Genomic DNA, 18344 nt, shown 5'->3' with positions numbered 1-18344 from the left:
GTTTCTTATTGATATTATGTGCGCTATCTAAGTGTAGGCATCTATACAACTATTGCAAACCACTATATTTAGGGGAAAAACCTTTCAAACACAGGCTCTTATTGTAATGCACCCATCATCTTATTTACATAGTACATTGACAATAAATAATCTCAATGACTTAAGAGCCACTTGTAAATCATCTTAGAATACCAAGTTAAAATTATTAATAATATGAAGAAACAAAAAAAAAAGACAAAATCAATCATTTCCAAGAAAATGAGACAAATAATATGCAGACCTATTATAGAAAAATATGTGATATAATAGTGAGACCTTCAAGAAGACAAAATGATAGTTTTTAAGCCATTAGGTATGTATTAAGATTTTCTAATAACCTTATCAATCTGAAGACCCAAATCCAAGGTCCATATTATCTCATAACCCGATCAGGTTTTGAAGCTCTAAAAACAATGGATTTTAGTTCTATAAAACCTTGAGAGAGAGAGAGAGAGAGAGAGAGAGAGAGAGAGAGAGAGAGAGAGCATGTTTCTAAAACAAGATTTGGTGTGCACCATATAGGATTGGTTTGCTTAAGCCTAAGGCTTGACACAACAAACCAAAAGGTAAAAGCACCATATATGATATGACATACATTTTACCAAGGACCAAAAAAGTGATTGGCAATTGTTTGGTCCCCTATGTTTATGCACTTACCCTTAGATTCTTTATGAAGTTTGTTCTTTTCCCCTTGTTCCTTCATATTAGCATTCACAACTTCATTCTATAAGGTAGCATCACTTTCTGTGGATATATGTTTTTTGAAGGTGTCTTCTCCTAACACGATTGTTAATAATCTTACATAAGATAGGAATTTCATGTACCTCTTATTTGACATTATGCTATATTTGAATTAGGCATGGAAGACTAAAACATTAACAAATATGGGAGAAGAAAAAAAATGCCTGAGTCCAAAAAGACAAAAAAAAATGATAATGTTTGTTAGATTGCTTTAAGATTTGAAATGCTTCTAACACATGATGGTTGTTTTAATAACATGTAGAAGAAAAATGTGCTCTAAAAAGAAAAAGTTAATTCATTTTTAACCAATTGTTAACAAAATTTTAAATATTAATTTTAAAATAATTTTCAACACTAGTCACATTAAGTGTTATGTGCAATTGATAGACATTGACAACTTCAAAATCATATGTAATTTAGTTGTATTCTCATATGTTTGTTTTAAAACTTTGAAGGCCTATGATAACAAACTTAATTCTATGATTTTGTTGGTAATTCAAAATCCAAGCATAATAGAAATAAGAATAGCTAGCCTCTATTCTCTCTTGTATCTCACCCAATAGTGGAGGCTTGGGATCATGGGGACCCTCCTCATATATCCCCTAGATCATCAACCTCCACTAACATTTGTAATTTGTAGTTTCTGGCTTCTTCTTACATGCATCTTTCAACTATCAGTTACCAAAATTATGTAGAGAGTGGGGTAGGACCATTTTACACTACTCTACACTTGAGATTTGATAGTTATGTACATGTATTATGGAAGTCCTTAGGACCCAACAATAAGGTAATCAAAAGCATAGTCAAGATTTTGAAATTTTCCTAAAAGTAAGAAGCAAGTTAATGTCCATAGCCAAGTTGATGGGCTATAAATGAATATTTAATCAGAATTCAAATAGAACAAATCGTTTTGTAAAACACAAAGCTAAATTGATTTTTGAATAGAAAATTTGAATATAAATGAAAGCATGTTTGGTATGCTTTCAAACCAACAAGAAACCAGACTTCATGAAGTAATGTATGGGTAACTATATAGATTCATAGAAGAAATATGACAAATTCTTTCTTACTTTTATTAATGTGCTCATGGGATATTTATCTTGAAAGGTTAGCCAACAAAATAATTACACACAATATTATAATTTGTGTAGAGTGAGGAACTTAAGATAATCTAGTGCATGATTTGTTTAGCTCGTAATGAAAAAATTACAAAGTTATAGTCATAATCTAAATGTTGGATGCTATATTGAAATTATATGATCTATTTTGTTCTCTAATCAATTATAAAAAGTAAATTGTCTTTTATAATGGTATTTGGAAATGCTTTGTTAAGGATTGGTCATTGAAATAACGATTTTCTTTTCATCATATTGATTATGAAATTTTGTGACAATCATACGCAAACCTTAGCTGGGAACTAATGCTTTTGTTTACCCCCCCACCCCCCCACACTATTTCTTTTTTAAAGAAGTCAGTATCATATTCTGATGTTTTTAGACTGTTTATTTTTAAATGTATTTATCAAAAGTAATTCTTTTTTCCGATTGGCCCCAACCTATTTTCCTAGGCATAAATCATCTTTTCTAAATTAAAAAACCAAGGAAAAAGTAGCAAAGATTGACATGTATTTAATACTTGTCAAAATCACTGCCAAGCCTCATCAAACTTTTGTCTCCATTAAAACAAATCTTGGATACTGATCATTTTGCAAGTATGTTTCAATAGCTAAATCGATGTTTGATCCCACATATCACACACCCAAACTTGGCACCATTGCATGGCCTTGCCGTGATAGCATTTTGCACCACCTAGATTATTTATGCCTTAACAGTGACAAGTACCAAGGACTAATAGTTACGAAGTTTCACTACATGACAAAAATTTTGATATCTCAAAGATCTCCAAACACAAATGTCTGTTTGAATATTATCTTTATTTGGGTAAAAGTTAAATTAAAAAAATATTATATTATTACCTTTATCTAATAATTATAAATTACAATTAATTCAATAAAAAATGTTAAAATTAGAATTAATTTTATAAATAAAAATTATATTACAATGTTTTTACATTTAAGCTATATTAGTTTGAGATGTACTACTTGTTTCTTAATGTCTTAGGAGTTAGTTATTTTGTGAAAGTGTCTTTAATTTCATATAAATTATTTAATTATTTAAATTTAGTTTTATTTATTACATTCTTAGTTTTTTAATTGTAGAGGATAGCTTTTTGATTTTGTATAAAATGTGGATAGTTAATATAAATCTTTAATGTCAATGTATTTTTACTGATGAAATTTGTGAAAATGTATATCATATAATTGATATATTTAATTATAAATTTTTAATATAAATCTTTAATGTATCTTTTATTGATGAAATTTGTGAAAATGTATATCACATAATTAATATATTTAATTATAAGTTTTCCTAACAATTAAACACAACATTTATTTCATTTAATTTTTACAAAAGAATAAACATTGAAAGGTCATATATTTAACACTATTACAAATTAAATGCATTTAATTCATTTTATAATGAGATATAATTCAAGGCGGGGGCCCTAGCTCAGTTGGCTAAATCTTCCCTGTTGCAGAGGGTTGGTCATGGGTTCTAGTCTCCCCCGTCCTCGTGGTACCGGTGGGTGTGTCGCGCCAGCCCTACCAGTTACGTTAAAAGGTTTACTCGAAGCATTAAAAGAGTAAAAAAAAAAAATGAGATATAATTCAGAAATATAAATAGATTTCAAATATTCTTGTAAGAAACAATTTTTTTTTAAATTGAAATATAATAATTACAAAAATAGCCAATATCAATACACTAGAAATATGACTTGCATCATTGCAATCAGTTTTCTTATACAAAAAGGGCAAATATTTAACAGTGTTACAATTTAAATATATTTAATTCATTTTACAATTAGATATATCATTCAGAAATATAAATAGTAACTCATGTTGTTGCAGGTTAATACAAGACTTATTCTCTGCTTATAAATAGAAAATGCTACAAACTTGTATCCAAAGCTAATCCATTCATAGCCATGACACACTACAACACATTTCATCTCACATAAACATTGCAAGATAATTTCCTTTATGAATCCACACCTATGATCCCAAAAGCAGGGACTCCAGCTCAGAGCTCTTGTTTATTTTAATCACTTCAAAATTGAAATATGATGATGAATAGTATCTTTTATATTTTAATGATAGAAAATCACTTTATAAATAAATTTCTATGAATGTTCTATCATTAATCCAAAAATATATGTATCTATAAATAGATTCTGTATCCGTCTTTGGAGGTCCAGTTTGTAGTAATTCATCATGGCATGTCACAGTTTAAACTTTAGCATTTGCTGGAGCTGGTGAGAACAAAGGCATCATGTCTATAAATAGAATTCAATTCAGTCAAGCTGATTGCTGGCCTTCACATGATCTTTTGAACGGTAGTTGTGACCACAAAAGATCCTTTGAATTCTCCTTCTGGATAAATCTTATGGTTAGAAAAGACAGCCAAACATCTACTTTATAGAGTAAAATAAATTGCTTTCTAGAATCAACTACTATATTATTTTTAAGATTGAGACCTAAAACAACTCCTTTCCACCACAAGGCATGACGAAAAACTAAAAACAGAGTTCCATTTTTTCTTCGTCCAAGTGCAATGGCAGAACATATGTAATAAGAATTGTCTTAGTTATATATTATATTTTCTATATGATTGTGGACAGCAGAACAGTGTTGCTGTTGCTAAATGATATTTTCCCATTGGGAGATCTTGTTGTCCTCTTTTATATCTATTTGTATTCCATTTTTTTTCCAATATTTATAGATTCCGTTTCTAATTTATACTCTAATATATTAACATATATTTTACTACAAGATAAAACGACTGAAGTGACTTTTGATGCGAGTGTAGATTCAAACACAATAAAACACTTCTATACCAAGATATGACACCTCTGGATCCATAATCAAAAATTCGGCCTGCGATTGTCAGTATGACTTTCCCGTCTGAAGCAGATATCGGGACCCGAAAGTCAAATTTAAGCTTTTTTAATTACGTGAATTTTGTTTCAATCATTTATCTTGGTCCCCTCAATGAATGTCCTTTTCTTCATGCATATAGATTATTAAGAAGAGAAAGGATCCTGCGCTTGGTCAGCCAAGACAGAGATACTGAAGATCTTAACCTTTCAGGACCAGAGAATCACTGGGTGTTAACCACTGTAACATGGAGTGGGTATTTTGGGGTTTGCCAGCTGTTTGTGCTGGTTTAGCTTTGTTTCTGCTCAAGATTGCAACAACAATTTGGTGGAAGCCTCTGCAATTGAAAAAGCACTTTGAAGCCCAAGGAATCAGGGGTCCTCCGTACAGGCTTTTCTATGGGAACTTTCAAGATATATCCAGAATGACGGATGAGAATAAGTCCAAACCCATGCCTGCATTCTCACATGACATAATCCCTCGAGTTCTTCCCCATATACATCAGTGGGCTAAAACCTATGGTACACTTTGTATTTTGCATTTTTTAGGCATCTGGGATTTCATTAAGAATATTGAAGGAATCCTACTTAGCAGCACAGATTGTTTTACATGATCGTTGTTAGAACTTAGAATAATGGCTAATTAAGAAGAACAGGAAGTGATTAAGAAGAAGATAGAAGATTCTGGAGAACCTGTAGACTAATAAAGTTGTTACATGTGATATAGGTCAGGATTTCATTTTCTGGTATGGGTCGAATGTGAGGTTGATTGTTCCCCACCCCGAGCTTATTAAGGAGATATGTTCCACTAAATTTGGCAGCTATACGAAACCTCAGAGTAATCCCCTTTCAAGGCAACTGCTTGGACAGGGACTTGTTGGGTTGACAGGTGAGAAATGGGCTCAGCACAGGAAAATCATCAACCCAGCTTTCCATATGGATCTCTTGAAGGTAAGACACTGAATGTATGTACTAAAGTTATAAATTAGGACCAAAGCAATATAGTATATAAATTTAATTCTGTTTTTAGAGAGATGTCTATCGATTTCCTATGGCTAAATAAACATAGATGCAGATATAGATAATGCAGTTTCTGAATTCGATTGAGTGAGTATTTTTCATCAATGTTTTGAATCACACTCCATGATCCATCCTCAGGATGATAAGAGAGCTGAAAGAGAAAAAATGATATAGTCTTGCATAAACATAGATGTACTTTGCGCGTCTGTAATATACCTAGCTATGTGCGGCATTCCAGGTATAGCAGAACACGGCTTCCGTATGGACTGCTTGTTCCATACGATCAGATGCTGGTAAGGTGATTTTGGATCGTACTTCTCTCAGCGTACAAAAGAATACCTGCACAGTACTGGTATGGCAGATCCAAATTTACCCTACAGTCAAACACTTCCAATTTCTCCAGTATCAGTACAACACTCACCTGTACAAGCCCTTCCTGACCTGTCAGAAGAGTGAATGACTTCTCTTATTCAGATCTTCAGGCCAGTTGACGGGGTATGATATATATATTCACAAAGGACTCAATTGATATCGCAGATTCCAGATGAATTAATGCCAATGAATAATATTTTAACACGGAGCACATAGCATCCACCCAAACAAATCAGTAAGAACAGAGAGGTTGTATTTTCAGATTGCAAAGATAGATTTTATATTACATCAGATTTGTTTTCAACTGAAGACTTCACAGATTTGGACCATAGGCAAAATAGGGCGAGGAGTGACTCCCATCGAAATTGCAAATGCCATAACAGGGAGGATCATGCACCTCCGAAATGGCGAACAAGACTGAAATTCCAATTTGATTTGCAAATATACAAGAAACATTAGACTCCAGAATGCTTTCCTACAATGTAAAACCATGGCCTTCTAAATAGCTCTAGGAAGTTTTCCGAAGGATTACATGAAGGCCGACACTAGTTATTTATTCATTTTTATTTTATACTTAAATTAATTAATTAAAAGGGCCTGTGAGATTTTGTTATATTTGGGACAACTTAATTAATTGATTAAACTAAGTTATAAATATTTTGGGGATATTATAGTACTCCTGACCCAAGGAATTGCTTGCCCTCAAGTAATTGCAAACTTGGATGTTCCATGATTTGTTTGCTCTTCCACATGGCATCTTCAATTGGTAGATACTTCGAGCGAATTAGGTACTCCCTGATGGTGCATGACCTCGACATCCTCTCAATAACATCAATTATCTCTGTGGGATCCAATGCAAGTTCCCCCTCTTCATCAATAGGTGGGAGTTCCTTGAAAACCATGACACACAAACATGAAAAGGCATTGTAAATCTGACTTCCTTCTAGAAGCTCCAACTCATAGTCAACTTCCTTCACTCTCCATAGCATTCTATATGGTCCATAGAAGTGAGGCTTCATCTTCTTGGCACGACTTTTCTCCAAGAAAGATTGTTTGTATGGCTATAGTTGAAGACAGACCAGATCTATTTCAAAACTCCGCTCAATCCTATGCTGATCGGTGTACATTATCTATTGATTCTGAGCTAGCTGTATGTTATCCTTGAGAGACCAGAGGATATCCAAACTCTCTTGCAACCAATCCTTAGTCCTCGATGCATAGTTGTTACCTAATGCCAAGTCCATGAATGACGAAGCCTTGTATCCATATAGAACTTTGAAGGGTGACATACCTATTGGCATGTGGTAGGTAGTCTTGTAGTAGTGTTCTAAATGAAGCTAACCAGTCCACGCTTTCTTGCAATGCAGCTCCTTGGGTAGCTCTCCAACCACTTGTTCACAATCTCCATCTAACTATCTATCTAGAGGTGGTAGCTCATATTTGGTGACAACTTTGCACCTACCAAGAAAAAAAGTTCCATCTAGGAAGTGTTGAAATAGCTATCTTTGTCTTTGACTTTGTTCTGCAAAAGGCCATGCAAGAGGAACAACTCTCGGAAGAATGACTCTACTACCTAAGCTGTCTGAAATCCTACAGGAATGGAAAAGTAATGGGCAGATTTAGTCAAGCAATCCACCGCAACATAAATGCAATCCTTCCCTTGCACCCTGGGAAGTCCAGTGATAAAGTCCATCAAGATGCTTTCCCATTTCTGATCGAGTATTGACAAATGGTGAAGTAGCCCTGCAGGCAATTTAAGCTCAAATTTGTTTTGTTGACAAGTGGATCATTCCCTCATGTATGGTTGAACTCCATCTTTGAGGCCCTTCCAGGCATACCTTTCCCAAAATTGCAATAGATCTTGAGATACCTTGGGTGTCCTGCCAAAGGTGAATCATGAACTTCTCTCAAAATTTTCTCCTTTACCTTTGATTCAAGTACCAAATAGATTGTATCCTCATAGTAAATAATAAATATCGCCAACCACCTTGTACTTGTCATCATGCATTTGACCATACATCAACCAGCATGCAAAGGTGTTCTTGTAATACTTGACTAACTTACAGGCCTTCCAATCTATGACAATAAACATATGGAAGGTCTCCTTGGTAGTGTGTCAAACACCATATTCCTCTTCCCCTTCAGGTACTCAATGTCAAAATTGTATGCTTGGATTTTTCTCACTCATTTCTATTGCTGCTCATTCAAGCCTTGTTCAAGGAAATACTTTAGAGTGTTACGATCTGCCCTCGTAACAAATTATGCTTAAAGGAGGCATTGCCAAGACTTGGTCAATACATGCATGATGGCAAGTATCTCTTTATCATAGATTAAGTACAACCATTTGACTTCCAAGAGTTTCCACTCTCAAATGCCATGACATGACAATCTTGCATTAAAATTGTTGTTATGTGGAGCCTAATCAGGTTAATATTTCCCTAATTCATTCGGCATAGTTTCACCCTAGATTTGTCTATGGTGGTTTGGGCGCAACGCCCCCAAGATAGGGTCAAGGGGTCGTGCCCCTTACAAGGTCCTGGGGCAAAGCTCCAGACAAGCTCCCTATTGTGATATAAGGTGGGGCCGAGGGGCAACGCCCCCACGAGACCCAAAAGCTCAAATGACTTTTTTTTGTCAAATGCGTCAAGATCTATTTTTCCATTGGATGACTTATTCTAGCCCTAATTTTGTAAGCAACATAAAGCTTGTATAAAATGGCTTAGGGTTAGGGATTTCATAATGGATGATGAGATTGTAGCTTCTTGTGGTGACATTGAGTTGTAAAGGATTGTGAATTGTAATCAGGTTGTAATCACTTGATAATAATAATATTGGACTCGCTGTTGGTGGATGTAACCCAGGGATTCGGTGGACCACGTTATGTCTTTGTGTCTTGAGTTCTCTTCTATGTGCTTTATTATTTTTCTGATATTGGTTATATTTGCATGTAATTCTAATTTTTGTCTTGCTAATCCTAACAAAGATCACTCTAACGCCTTCTCCTGACACATCACACTCTAGGATGAAGAGTCGAGTGAAGTCTAGTAATGCCAATACCAGACATGTACTCATAGCTTCCTTCAATCTTTCGAAGGCTTGTTATGCTTGATCATCCCAATGGACATCCCCATCCTTCATCAGGTTTGTCAATGGTACTCCTAGCTGCAAAAATCCTTTCATCAATTGTTTGTAGTAATTGCACAACCCAAAGATCCTATCCATCTCCATGAGTGTCCTAGGTGTGGGCCAAATGAGAATTGCCTGAATCTTCTCAAGATGCCCCTAAATCCCTAGATAATTGATGGCATGTCATAATGATAAAATTTTGATCATCTCAAATTCACATTGGACTTCTTCAAAAATAATGATTATTACTCGATGATTCCTAATACTTCATCCAAATGCCTCAGATGCTCCTCCAACATCTTACTATAAATAAGTATATCATCAAAGCACACCAACAAAAACTTATGCAACTACTTGTTGAAGATGTGGTTCATAAAAGACTAGAAAGTTATTGGAGCATTGGTCAATCCAGACGACATGATCAAGAACTCATAGTGTGTGTAGTGGTAACGAAATGCTATCTTTTATACATCTTACTCCCTTATGTGGATCTGGCGATACTTGAAACAAAAATCAATCTTGTAGAAGTAGACCACTTCGTGTAGTTCATCTAACAACTCATCAACCTTGGGAATGGGGCATCTACTCTCTAAGCTCTTATTCAACACTCAGTAGTCAACGCACATCCTTTGTCCAGGAGTTCTTGGATCGTCTTCTCTATCTCTTCTTCAAACTTCTTGGAATGGTGATAGAAAACGGTGATAGCAGGCTCAACTCCCTCTTCCAACTCTATTGTATGCTCAAAACCTTTGTGTGCAGGTATACCAGGCAAAATGTTTGTGGAGACCAAATCATGTCTGTCGAACACTGCCTAAAGCTCATCGTAGCAGCATGCTCGTTGTCCACTCAAAGGTTAAATGGAAACCAAACAATGTGTTGCGCAAACAACTTCATCATGTTTGAAAAGTGGTTCCATTTGCTTCGCCGAAATCTCCCTCCTCCCACAATTCAACATTCCTCTCAATACCACCTTTTTCCATCCACTTCAAATGAAAGTTGCATCATCGTGAAACTTTATGTTCCCTGGTGAAGGGTCTCCATCCATGAATGCCCAAGATGATATCTATATCATCCAAATCTAGTATGAAGAAATCATTTGTCATTGTGTAGTTTCCCATAGTGATGCTAGTTGAAAAACCAAATGAGTACATGACAATGGATTTTCTCTTGCCACCTTAACTTCAAACCCCTCATGCTCCTCCATATGAAAACCCCTCCTACTGATGATTGACAAGTTGATGAAGTTGAGTGTGTCCCCACTATCAAGCATGACTATGACTTTTTACCCTTGGGGTGTAACACAAACCTGAAATACACTACACCTTGGTGTATTGGCCAATTCGTTAATGGTACCTCCCCTCTATGCTAGCTGCAATTTTCTCTACATGATTTTTTATTCTTTAGCATACTCCTCCTACAACTCAAGTGATTCATTCTCATCCTAATTATCAGACACTGCCTCAATGAAGTGGATCTTTCCCTTTCCTAGCATCAAAAACTTGGCTCTCACAACTCCTTACATCTGAAGAAAAGTTTCATACTCCTAAGCTCTTGTTTGGTGGCCTTGTCTAGCAAAGGCTTCTTCAAGAATGAATTCTTCTCCTTTTCCTTTTGTGCGAGTGGTGGTTTGGTATGTGTGTAAATCCTGGAAGAAGAGGACAAGATTTCCATGTCACATGCCCTCTTGATTGTCATCGTGAGTGTGTTGGGGTTGAACCTTTGACCTAACCCTTGAGGGGTTCCATCAATTCGTCCATGAATAGTACTATTAAGTCTTCTCTAAGAAATGTCATTAACCAACACTAACAATCTCTAAAATTTTGAGATATATTTGTCCACTGGTCTCATCTGTCTCAGTTGTCCCAACTCCTTGAAGTTGACTTCCAGATCCTTCCCATCAAAGCGATCAATGAGTCTTTCTAAGAAATCTGCGTATGAAGTAACTTCATAATGACCAAGGGTGACCATCTCATAGTGTCACCATTCGTCAACAATCACTTTCAAGTGCAAAGATGAAAATTCGATTACTTTGTCTAAAAGTATTAGATTGAGCTAGCAGTAGGTATCTTCTTTTTGTACCCATGCTCTTTCATGTCTTCTAGGACCCAACAAAATTGGATAGGTTCATCTCGTTGATCTTTTGCTTGATGTCATTATTGTGATAGTCATGGCTCTTAGAATACATCATCCGCAAATCTACATAATCCTTGAGTTGTAGCTCTTCTCCAAATCCTGCATCAAACCAATCTTGCCTGAATTGATATTGCAACTCCAAGAAGGTAGGCTCTTGTTCTTTGTGTTGTTCAATCCTTTGGGGAATTATCGAGATAGTTAGGTGCATGTGGGAACGTTGCGTATGAGGCCTCTCATTCACAGGATTATCAATGTGCCCATTCTTACCTCCATTTTTCCTTCCTTCCAAAAGTTGAAATATTTCACCAATTTGTTGCTGTCCCATTTCCTAGGTCTTACCAAGTTGTTGTTGTCCATTCACCAAAGTTTTGTTGAGTTCTTATTGTCCTCTTTTTAGCTCCCATAGCAATGTCATCATCTCAAACTTCAGCGCTTCATTCCCCCATATTTTCTACTAATTGGATTCTTGTCCACATCTAACTATACCCAACATGCTGGTAATATCACCAACTCTGATACCATTGTAATGTACCAAACTATGTGCAACAGTCCATGTAAGATAGGACACAACTTTTGTGCAAAGTCCATTTTCCACCATGTGCGGTTATCTCACTTTGCCCCATACTATCTGATGTTGGTATAGTGAATTCCAGTTGTATTTCTCTACTTCCAACTACCCATACACTTCCATCACCTTATGGAAGGATATATGTACAACATAGCCAACTTCACTGTACGGTCAAACACTTCTGATTTCTTCAGTATGGTGTTCAGCCTTAAAACCACTTCTTCACCCGTCAAAACCGTGAATGACCTATGGTCTTCAAATCCTTGGGCCAGCTGACAGGGCATGCTATTTATATTTACTAACAACTCAATTGATATTGGAAATTCCAGATATATTAATGCCAATGAATAATGCTTCAACACAGAGCACACAACATCCACCCAAACAAATCACTACGAACAGAGAGGTATTCTCAGGTTATAAAGATAGATCTCAAGTAACATCAGATTTGTCTTCAACTAACGACTTCATAGATTTGGACCATAGGAAGAATAGGATGCAGGGTAATTCACCCTAAAACAGAATAGGGAGGATCTTGCACCTGTGAAACAGCAAACAAGACTGAATTCTGACAGGAATTGCAAATATATGCAAAACATAAAACTCCACAATGTTTTCGTACAATGCAAACCATGGCCTTATAAAGAGCTCCAGGAAGTTTTCCAAAGAGTTACGAGGAGGCTGACATTAGTTATAACTTTTTATTTTATAATTAAATAATTTAATTATAAGGGTCTGTAAGATATTGTTAAATTTGGGACTACTTAATCAATTGATTTAATTCAGTCATAATTTTTTTGGGGACATTACAGCGTCAATCTTCATAAAAGGTTTATGCGAATGGATTAATTGATCAACACCTCATCATGAAGGACAAAACCCTGTTTCGAAGCATGCAGGGGCAGACTATTGGGTTTTTACTATTGACATAGCCAAGATGGTTTCACCAATTAGGTGTAATCGCTAGGTTATGCAGACCCCTTAGCATTCCATGGCCAATTAGTGCCCTTATAAAATTTATCTCCATGGCAAAATTTAGACTTGTGCTTCATTACAAGCATTGGTGAGTGTTTGAATCCTGAAACTCATCAGTTTTAAGAAGCTTCTAGTCTTGAACCTTAAGCCACTCTTGGAAGGATGTCTGCTGCAGGGTCATATTACTCAAGGCCACAGTTTAAAAAATATGAACTCAATCCACTCTATTAAGGCAATGATGTTTCCAATGACGAAACCAAAATTTAGGGTCATGCCTCTGCTGCAAGATCGTCTCTCAGCACAAGATCATGGTCATTTTGACAGCAGAATACTTCTCCAAGATTCTGTGTGATGTCAAGTCCAAGGTGGCACATTTTTCCAGCAGGTATAAAGGATATATGGAAGACAATGGGGATACTTACAAGTCTTCATCAGTACTGTTTAACAAACTGGCAAAAGGAGGGCACACATAGTCCTATTGAATTGAGACATCATTCTATATGACGAATGTGTTGGGATGTGCAATTGATGCATTTTTAAAACATTTAAATGCATTAGCTTTTAACTCAAATTTACTAAATGATAAGATTCAACATACATAATGCAAGCATGAAAAACTGAATTGTTGAGCACTTTGACTATGTTTGTAAGTCATAATTATCAATCCTACTTTGAGCTTGTCAAATTAACCATAAGATTTGTTAAGCACTTTTAATTATGTTTGTAATAAGTAACTACCATTTTTACTTTAAGCTTGTCAATTTAACCATAAGATTTAACCTTGTCTTGGCTGATGAGTTTCAGTCACCAATTTTCTGTTCCAAATTGTAGAATTTACTATTATCTTGAATATACTCCAGATGCATGATTCTGCAGAAGAAAAAATCCTTATCTGTTAGAAACTATGCAAATTATTTGGTAAATTACTAAATGCTTCTCTATTTTGATATTTATACTCAGGATTGCATAGGGATATATGTTCACTAGTTTTAGTCTTTTACATTTTGATTATAATTGTCGTGTTAATATAGGGCATGATTCCTACAATTGCAAAAAGCAGTGCCAATATGTTGGATGAATGGAGTAAGTTGATACTGTCAGGTGCCTCGGAAATTGAAGTGCAAAAGGAGTTCCGTAATCTCACCGCAGATATTATTGCCCGCACAGCGTTTGGTAGCTGTTTTACAGAGGGGAAGAATATCTTTGATATGCAGGACAAGCAGATGATTCTTACATCCGAATTATTTTGCAAAGTTTATATTCCAGGTTTCAGGTGACAAACTAGTGTGTTATGACAGCACAATTTTCAATCTTAACTTGCAACAGAATGCAATCAAGATTTTCATTGGAATGTCCTTTTTTCAGATTCCCTGCTATTTTTGTCTTAAAACTGTCGTTGGAGAGATTTTCCAATACTTGTCTTAGAGTTGAGAGGACCACTTATTTTTCAACTCTATCATCCCATCTAAAATGCTTTTGTCCTTCACGAATTATCTGCAATTGGTAGAGTTTTTCTAGTTTAAGAATTTTTATCCCGTGAATCTACATTTTGATCAATAGGATAAATGGCCTGGTGCATCAATAGGGTATACTCATGTTCTGAAGTATTCGGAATCTTTAACTTGTTTTTGTTTCTCACATTTTATAATGTTTACAAGTGACTCCTTTCATCAGGTTTCTGCCTACTACAAAAAATAGGCAACATTGGAATATGGAGAAAGAAATTAGAAGATGCGTAAGAGAAGTTATAGATGCCAGGGAAAAGACTGCTGCAATGGAAAAAACAGGTAGCTATGGAGGCGATCTGCTTGGTTTAATGATGTCTGAGAGCAAGAAGCAGGCGGGAGACAGTTTAAAAAGTAATGCAAGCCTGACTATAGAGGAAATCATTGATGAATGTAAGACTTTCTACTTTGCCGGTCATGAAACAACATCAGTACTATTGACATGGTGTATAATATTGTTGGGCATACATCAAGATTGGCAAGAGCGAGGTCGCAGAGAGGTGAGGGAAGTATGTGGGAGAAACAATTTCCCAGATGCAGACAGCTTAAGTCGCCTCAAAATTGTAAGGGCCATCTAACTCAAACTGAAATTTCCATGCGAATATCATAAAGTGTTTTGAAAGTGGTAAATTCATAAATTTCATGACAGGCAGTTGTCTTCTGCTCTTAAAGACTGAATTTAACTAGAGCCTCTGTGCGTTTCACTCAACATGAGATACCTACTGACACATTAGAGAAACTTAGATGCAGTTAATGCAGATTTAAACATGTAGAGGGAATATAATTCACTCTAAGATATAGGGCCTATGTGAAATGATACCTAAGAAGGTAAACTATAAGAGTTAGTGGGTAAGCAGTTGGTCTAAGAAACGTAGCAAAAAGAGGAACATTATTCAAATTTATTCATACTGTCTTAAGCCAAAAAAGAAAATCGCAGGAAGTACTGCGAAACAACACCCAATTCAACAAGTGATGAGAATCATAGTTAAACTGTTGAACAAGCACTGGTATTTGAATCCAATAGCAATATTTTGGATGTCCCATAAAATATTGTATTGTATGGGTGTTTTGTAGGTGGGAATGATTATAAATGAAACCTTGAGACTGTATCCACCTGCAGTATTTCTACCGCGGCAGGCATACAAGGCAACAAAACTTGGAAGGCTTTCAATTCCTGCAGGCACTCTTCTTGAGCTTCCGATCATTGTAATGCATCATGATCCTGCTTTATGGGGAAGTGATGCCAATGATTTCAACCCAGGACGATTTAGTGAAGGAATTGCAAAGGCTACAAAGCATCCAATGGCATTCATGCCCTTTGGAGCAGGTCCAACTACATGTGTGGGTCAGAATTTTGCCTTGTTGGAAGCCAAATTAGTGTTGGCCATGATTCTACAAAAGTTTTCTTTTGGCACTTCACCTGCGTATACCCATGCTCCTATGCTTTTAGTAACCCTGAAACCTCAATATGGAGCTCAAGTTATCTTCAGCATGGACTAATATCTGAAAACAGTACTGCCCAGTAGTTAACTAATTTCTCTAAAAGTTGTAAATAGTCTTGTATTAGACGCTCTGTACTTGCTTGTGTGAAATGTAGAGAAATCTATCATCAAGCCTTGATAGTGTAGAATAGTAACTCTAAACAAGAGTGTTGGGAATAATCATCTTTTCTGGACTTAATATCATGAATATGATTTTATTTATCGAGAAATTAATATCTTTCATACTTTATAATAGATGTTTACTGCATTTTGAATGTTGGATGATCATTTTCCCATATAAAATGCCCCAGATTAACTTACCAACATGTAACAAATCTATTCCTAACAGCACTTACACAGCTGTTATGTGTGTTATATCTTATCAAACAAAAAGGTCTAATTGTACAAAACTAAAACCTTAAACATGTGGCTATTTTTGTTTTCATATATAACACTCTTTTTGACTATTTCTCAATCAAGCTGCAGTATATTTAGTCCCTTACAAAAAAAACTCAAAACTTGTTTCTTGGCAGTACCTTTGTTAATGCATTTGCTGCCTGTTTTCAGTTGGACAATACTTGTTTTGTACATTCAAATGTGCACCCTTGTTGATTCTTGCCCAGACTTTTCATCTCATTCCATCCAGTAATTTTGTCAAACAGTTTATCTGCATGCCTTTCTGTAGCCGCTGTAGTCATAGTTACCTTTGCGAGGGATACTGTAACCCGAGAGAAAAAGTGAATCTCTGTAGGTGGACAATAATTACTATTCTTGTACTTTTTTGTTGTGTCTTTTTGAAAGAGCTTTATCCCACATGATTTTTGGTTGTTGGAGAGCTGGGATGTATTCTAATGGTGGCATTTTCGGATCAACTTATAAATTGTATAATTAGATTTAACGTTCGAGTTGAAAGATTAGGTTTCCAACTAAAGAGGAGTTTCACAGATCTGGTGGCCCGGATCAAAAGGAGCCCTCCTAAATGGGCAGTGTGATCTGGTGGAACTGGTCAAACAAGAAAAACAGTAGCACTCAACTTTTTTGTTTTAACTTAAAAATTTACAATTGTAATGAATATTAAACTGTTTTTCTTGTTTGATAAGTTCAAACAGATCAAACTGCCGATTTAGGAGGGCTCTTTTTAAACTGGACCGCGAGATCTGTGAAACCCCTCTTTATGCTTAACTCTGAAGTTTGACCCAAAATTTTAAATTCACTTATACAATCTCTATAGATTTTCCACATATAAAGAAAAGAAATATAAAACAAAAAAAAACAGTAGAGTAACAATTATTGCTCACCTGCAAAGACAAAGATTTGCAATTTTCTCTTAAAAGTAAGGATGGCTGCAACAGCTACAAAAAGTCTTGCAATGGTTCACACACTCATTATGACCGAACTTACGCGAAAGAAATGTATTTGAAATAAACAAAATTGTCTCTACCAATAAATATTGTCAGTGGTCGCCGAAATATGTGTGAGCTGTTCGAACTGCTGGAGGAAGAACGCGTCCCACTATGTAATAACCTTTCAGATGCGTCTAAACACTGCATGCTACGCCAAAACCCAAACCCCAAATCAATGATACAAGGTTAAACGATTATATAAATGCTTTTTAGTAAGTAAAACTGGCCCTTGCACCAGGAGAAGGTGCAAGGTAAGCCGATAGGTTGTAGATGTAAAAGAAGCATTTTGAAAAAATACTAATATTGTACAAGGGTAGTTTGGACCGTTTTAATTAATTCAAATACTTTTAAAAATATTATGTTTTTAAATTAAAAAACTAAGTAGGAAACCAAAGATTTTAACCATGTCACTTATCTAGTTGTACAATCCTATGTTGAGATTTTGACTAGCAGTATATGTTATATAAAATTGTAATCATGGATAAATAGTATATTCTTAGTGTGTGCTCGACATGTCTTGTCATTTAATCATTAGGAAAAAAAAATACCAATTTTGTTTCTTGAACATGTATATTTTTCTCTTTTTTTCTCATTTATGTTCTCATATTTCTTAGATAATTAAATAAGGTACCTAGTTTTTACTTTCAAATATTCTCTCAAGTAGAACTTGTTATAAAATGTGCACTTGCAATATGACACCTTTTAGGATCTATTATATTTTATATTTTTTCTAAAAGAGAATTATAAATTAATTTAATTCAAATAAGTTTTTGACTATTTTACATTTATATTCTATTAAAATAAATTTAATGTTTAATTTTGTTATTGTATAAATTTTTAATTTTTATTTCAACACTTAAAAAAAACTTTAAAATTGTATATTCGTATTTTAAAAATTTAATATATAAATACAATAAAAAAATATGTTGTCCGGATATCAAAATTGCCTCAATTCTTACCTTTTTGAGCTATGGTTATTCTCAGAATA

The 18344-nt window shown here is 35.1% G+C and overlaps 2 protein-coding genes across 7 annotated transcripts; one reads left to right on the top strand and one right to left on the bottom strand.

Moving 5' to 3' along the window:
• Positions 1-3658: 3658 nt before the first annotated feature.
• On the bottom strand, positions 3659-17740 carry LOC149536886 (uncharacterized). Of its 6 annotated transcripts, none has more exons than XR_016357288.1 (4): positions 17395-17740; positions 17252-17316; positions 16490-16671; positions 3659-4270 (listed from the first exon to the last, which is right to left on the bottom strand). XR_016357288.1 is itself a non-coding variant. In XM_089805444.1 (4 exons), the coding sequence occupies exons 1-3, from the start codon at positions 17501-17503 to the stop codon at positions 16517-16519; spliced, it is 318 nt and encodes a 105-aa protein (XP_089661570.1). In that variant the 5' UTR covers positions 17504-17740; the 3' UTR covers positions 3797-4270; positions 16490-16516. The 6 variants fall into 6 exon arrangements, 2 of the variants coding, with proteins under 2 accessions (XP_089661570.1, XP_089661571.1); XM_089805444.1 differs by having other exon boundaries at positions 3797-4270; positions 17252-17305; XR_016357287.1 differs by lacking the exon at positions 16490-16671.
• LOC149536887 (cytochrome P450 734A1-like) lies at positions 4784-16183 on the top strand. The gene is made up of 5 exons (XM_089805442.1): positions 4784-5295; positions 5501-5724; positions 13999-14240; positions 14642-15035; positions 15547-16183. Exons 1-5 carry the CDS (start codon positions 5022-5024, stop codon positions 15970-15972), a joined length of 1560 nt encoding a protein of 519 aa, XP_089661568.1. The 5' UTR covers positions 4784-5021; the 3' UTR covers positions 15973-16183.
• Positions 17741-18344: the final 604 nt, after the last annotated feature.

The sequence above is a fragment of the Cupressus sempervirens genome, chromosome 10 (genome assembly GCF_028749045.1).
Source record: "Cupressus sempervirens isolate cs-2001-9-10 chromosome 10, ASM2874904v1, whole genome shotgun sequence".
NCBI lineage: Eukaryota > Viridiplantae > Streptophyta > Pinopsida > Cupressales > Cupressaceae > Cupressus > Cupressus sempervirens.
Note: the sequence above shows the minus strand (reverse complement) of the source record. Positions and strands in the feature narration are given on the sequence as shown.

Bases quoted from the DNA above. Each gene is read 5' to 3' on its own strand.
- LOC149536887 (XM_089805442.1), top strand. From the start codon at position 5,022: ATGGAGTGGGTATTTTGGGGTTTGCCAGCTGTTTGTGCTGGTTTAGCT. The intron at 5,296-5,500 runs GTACACTTTGTA...CATGTGATATAG, and splicing joins TCAGTGGGCTAAAACCTATG to GTCAGGATTTCATTTTCTGG. The intron at 5,725-13,998 runs GTAAGACACTGA...GTGTTAATATAG, and splicing joins TCCATATGGATCTCTTGAAG to GGCATGATTCCTACAATTGC.
- LOC149536886 (XM_089805444.1), bottom strand. From the start codon at position 17,503: ATGCAGTGTTTAGACGCATCTGAAAGGTTATTACATAGTGGGACGCGT. The intron at 17,306-17,394 runs GTAGAGACAATT...GACTTTTTGTAG, and splicing joins ACCACTGACAATATTTATTG to CTGTTGCAGCCATCCTTACT. The intron at 16,672-17,251 runs GTGAGCAATAAT...CTCGGGTTACAG, and splicing joins GCAAATCTTTGTCTTTGCAG to TATCCCTCGCAAAGGTAACT.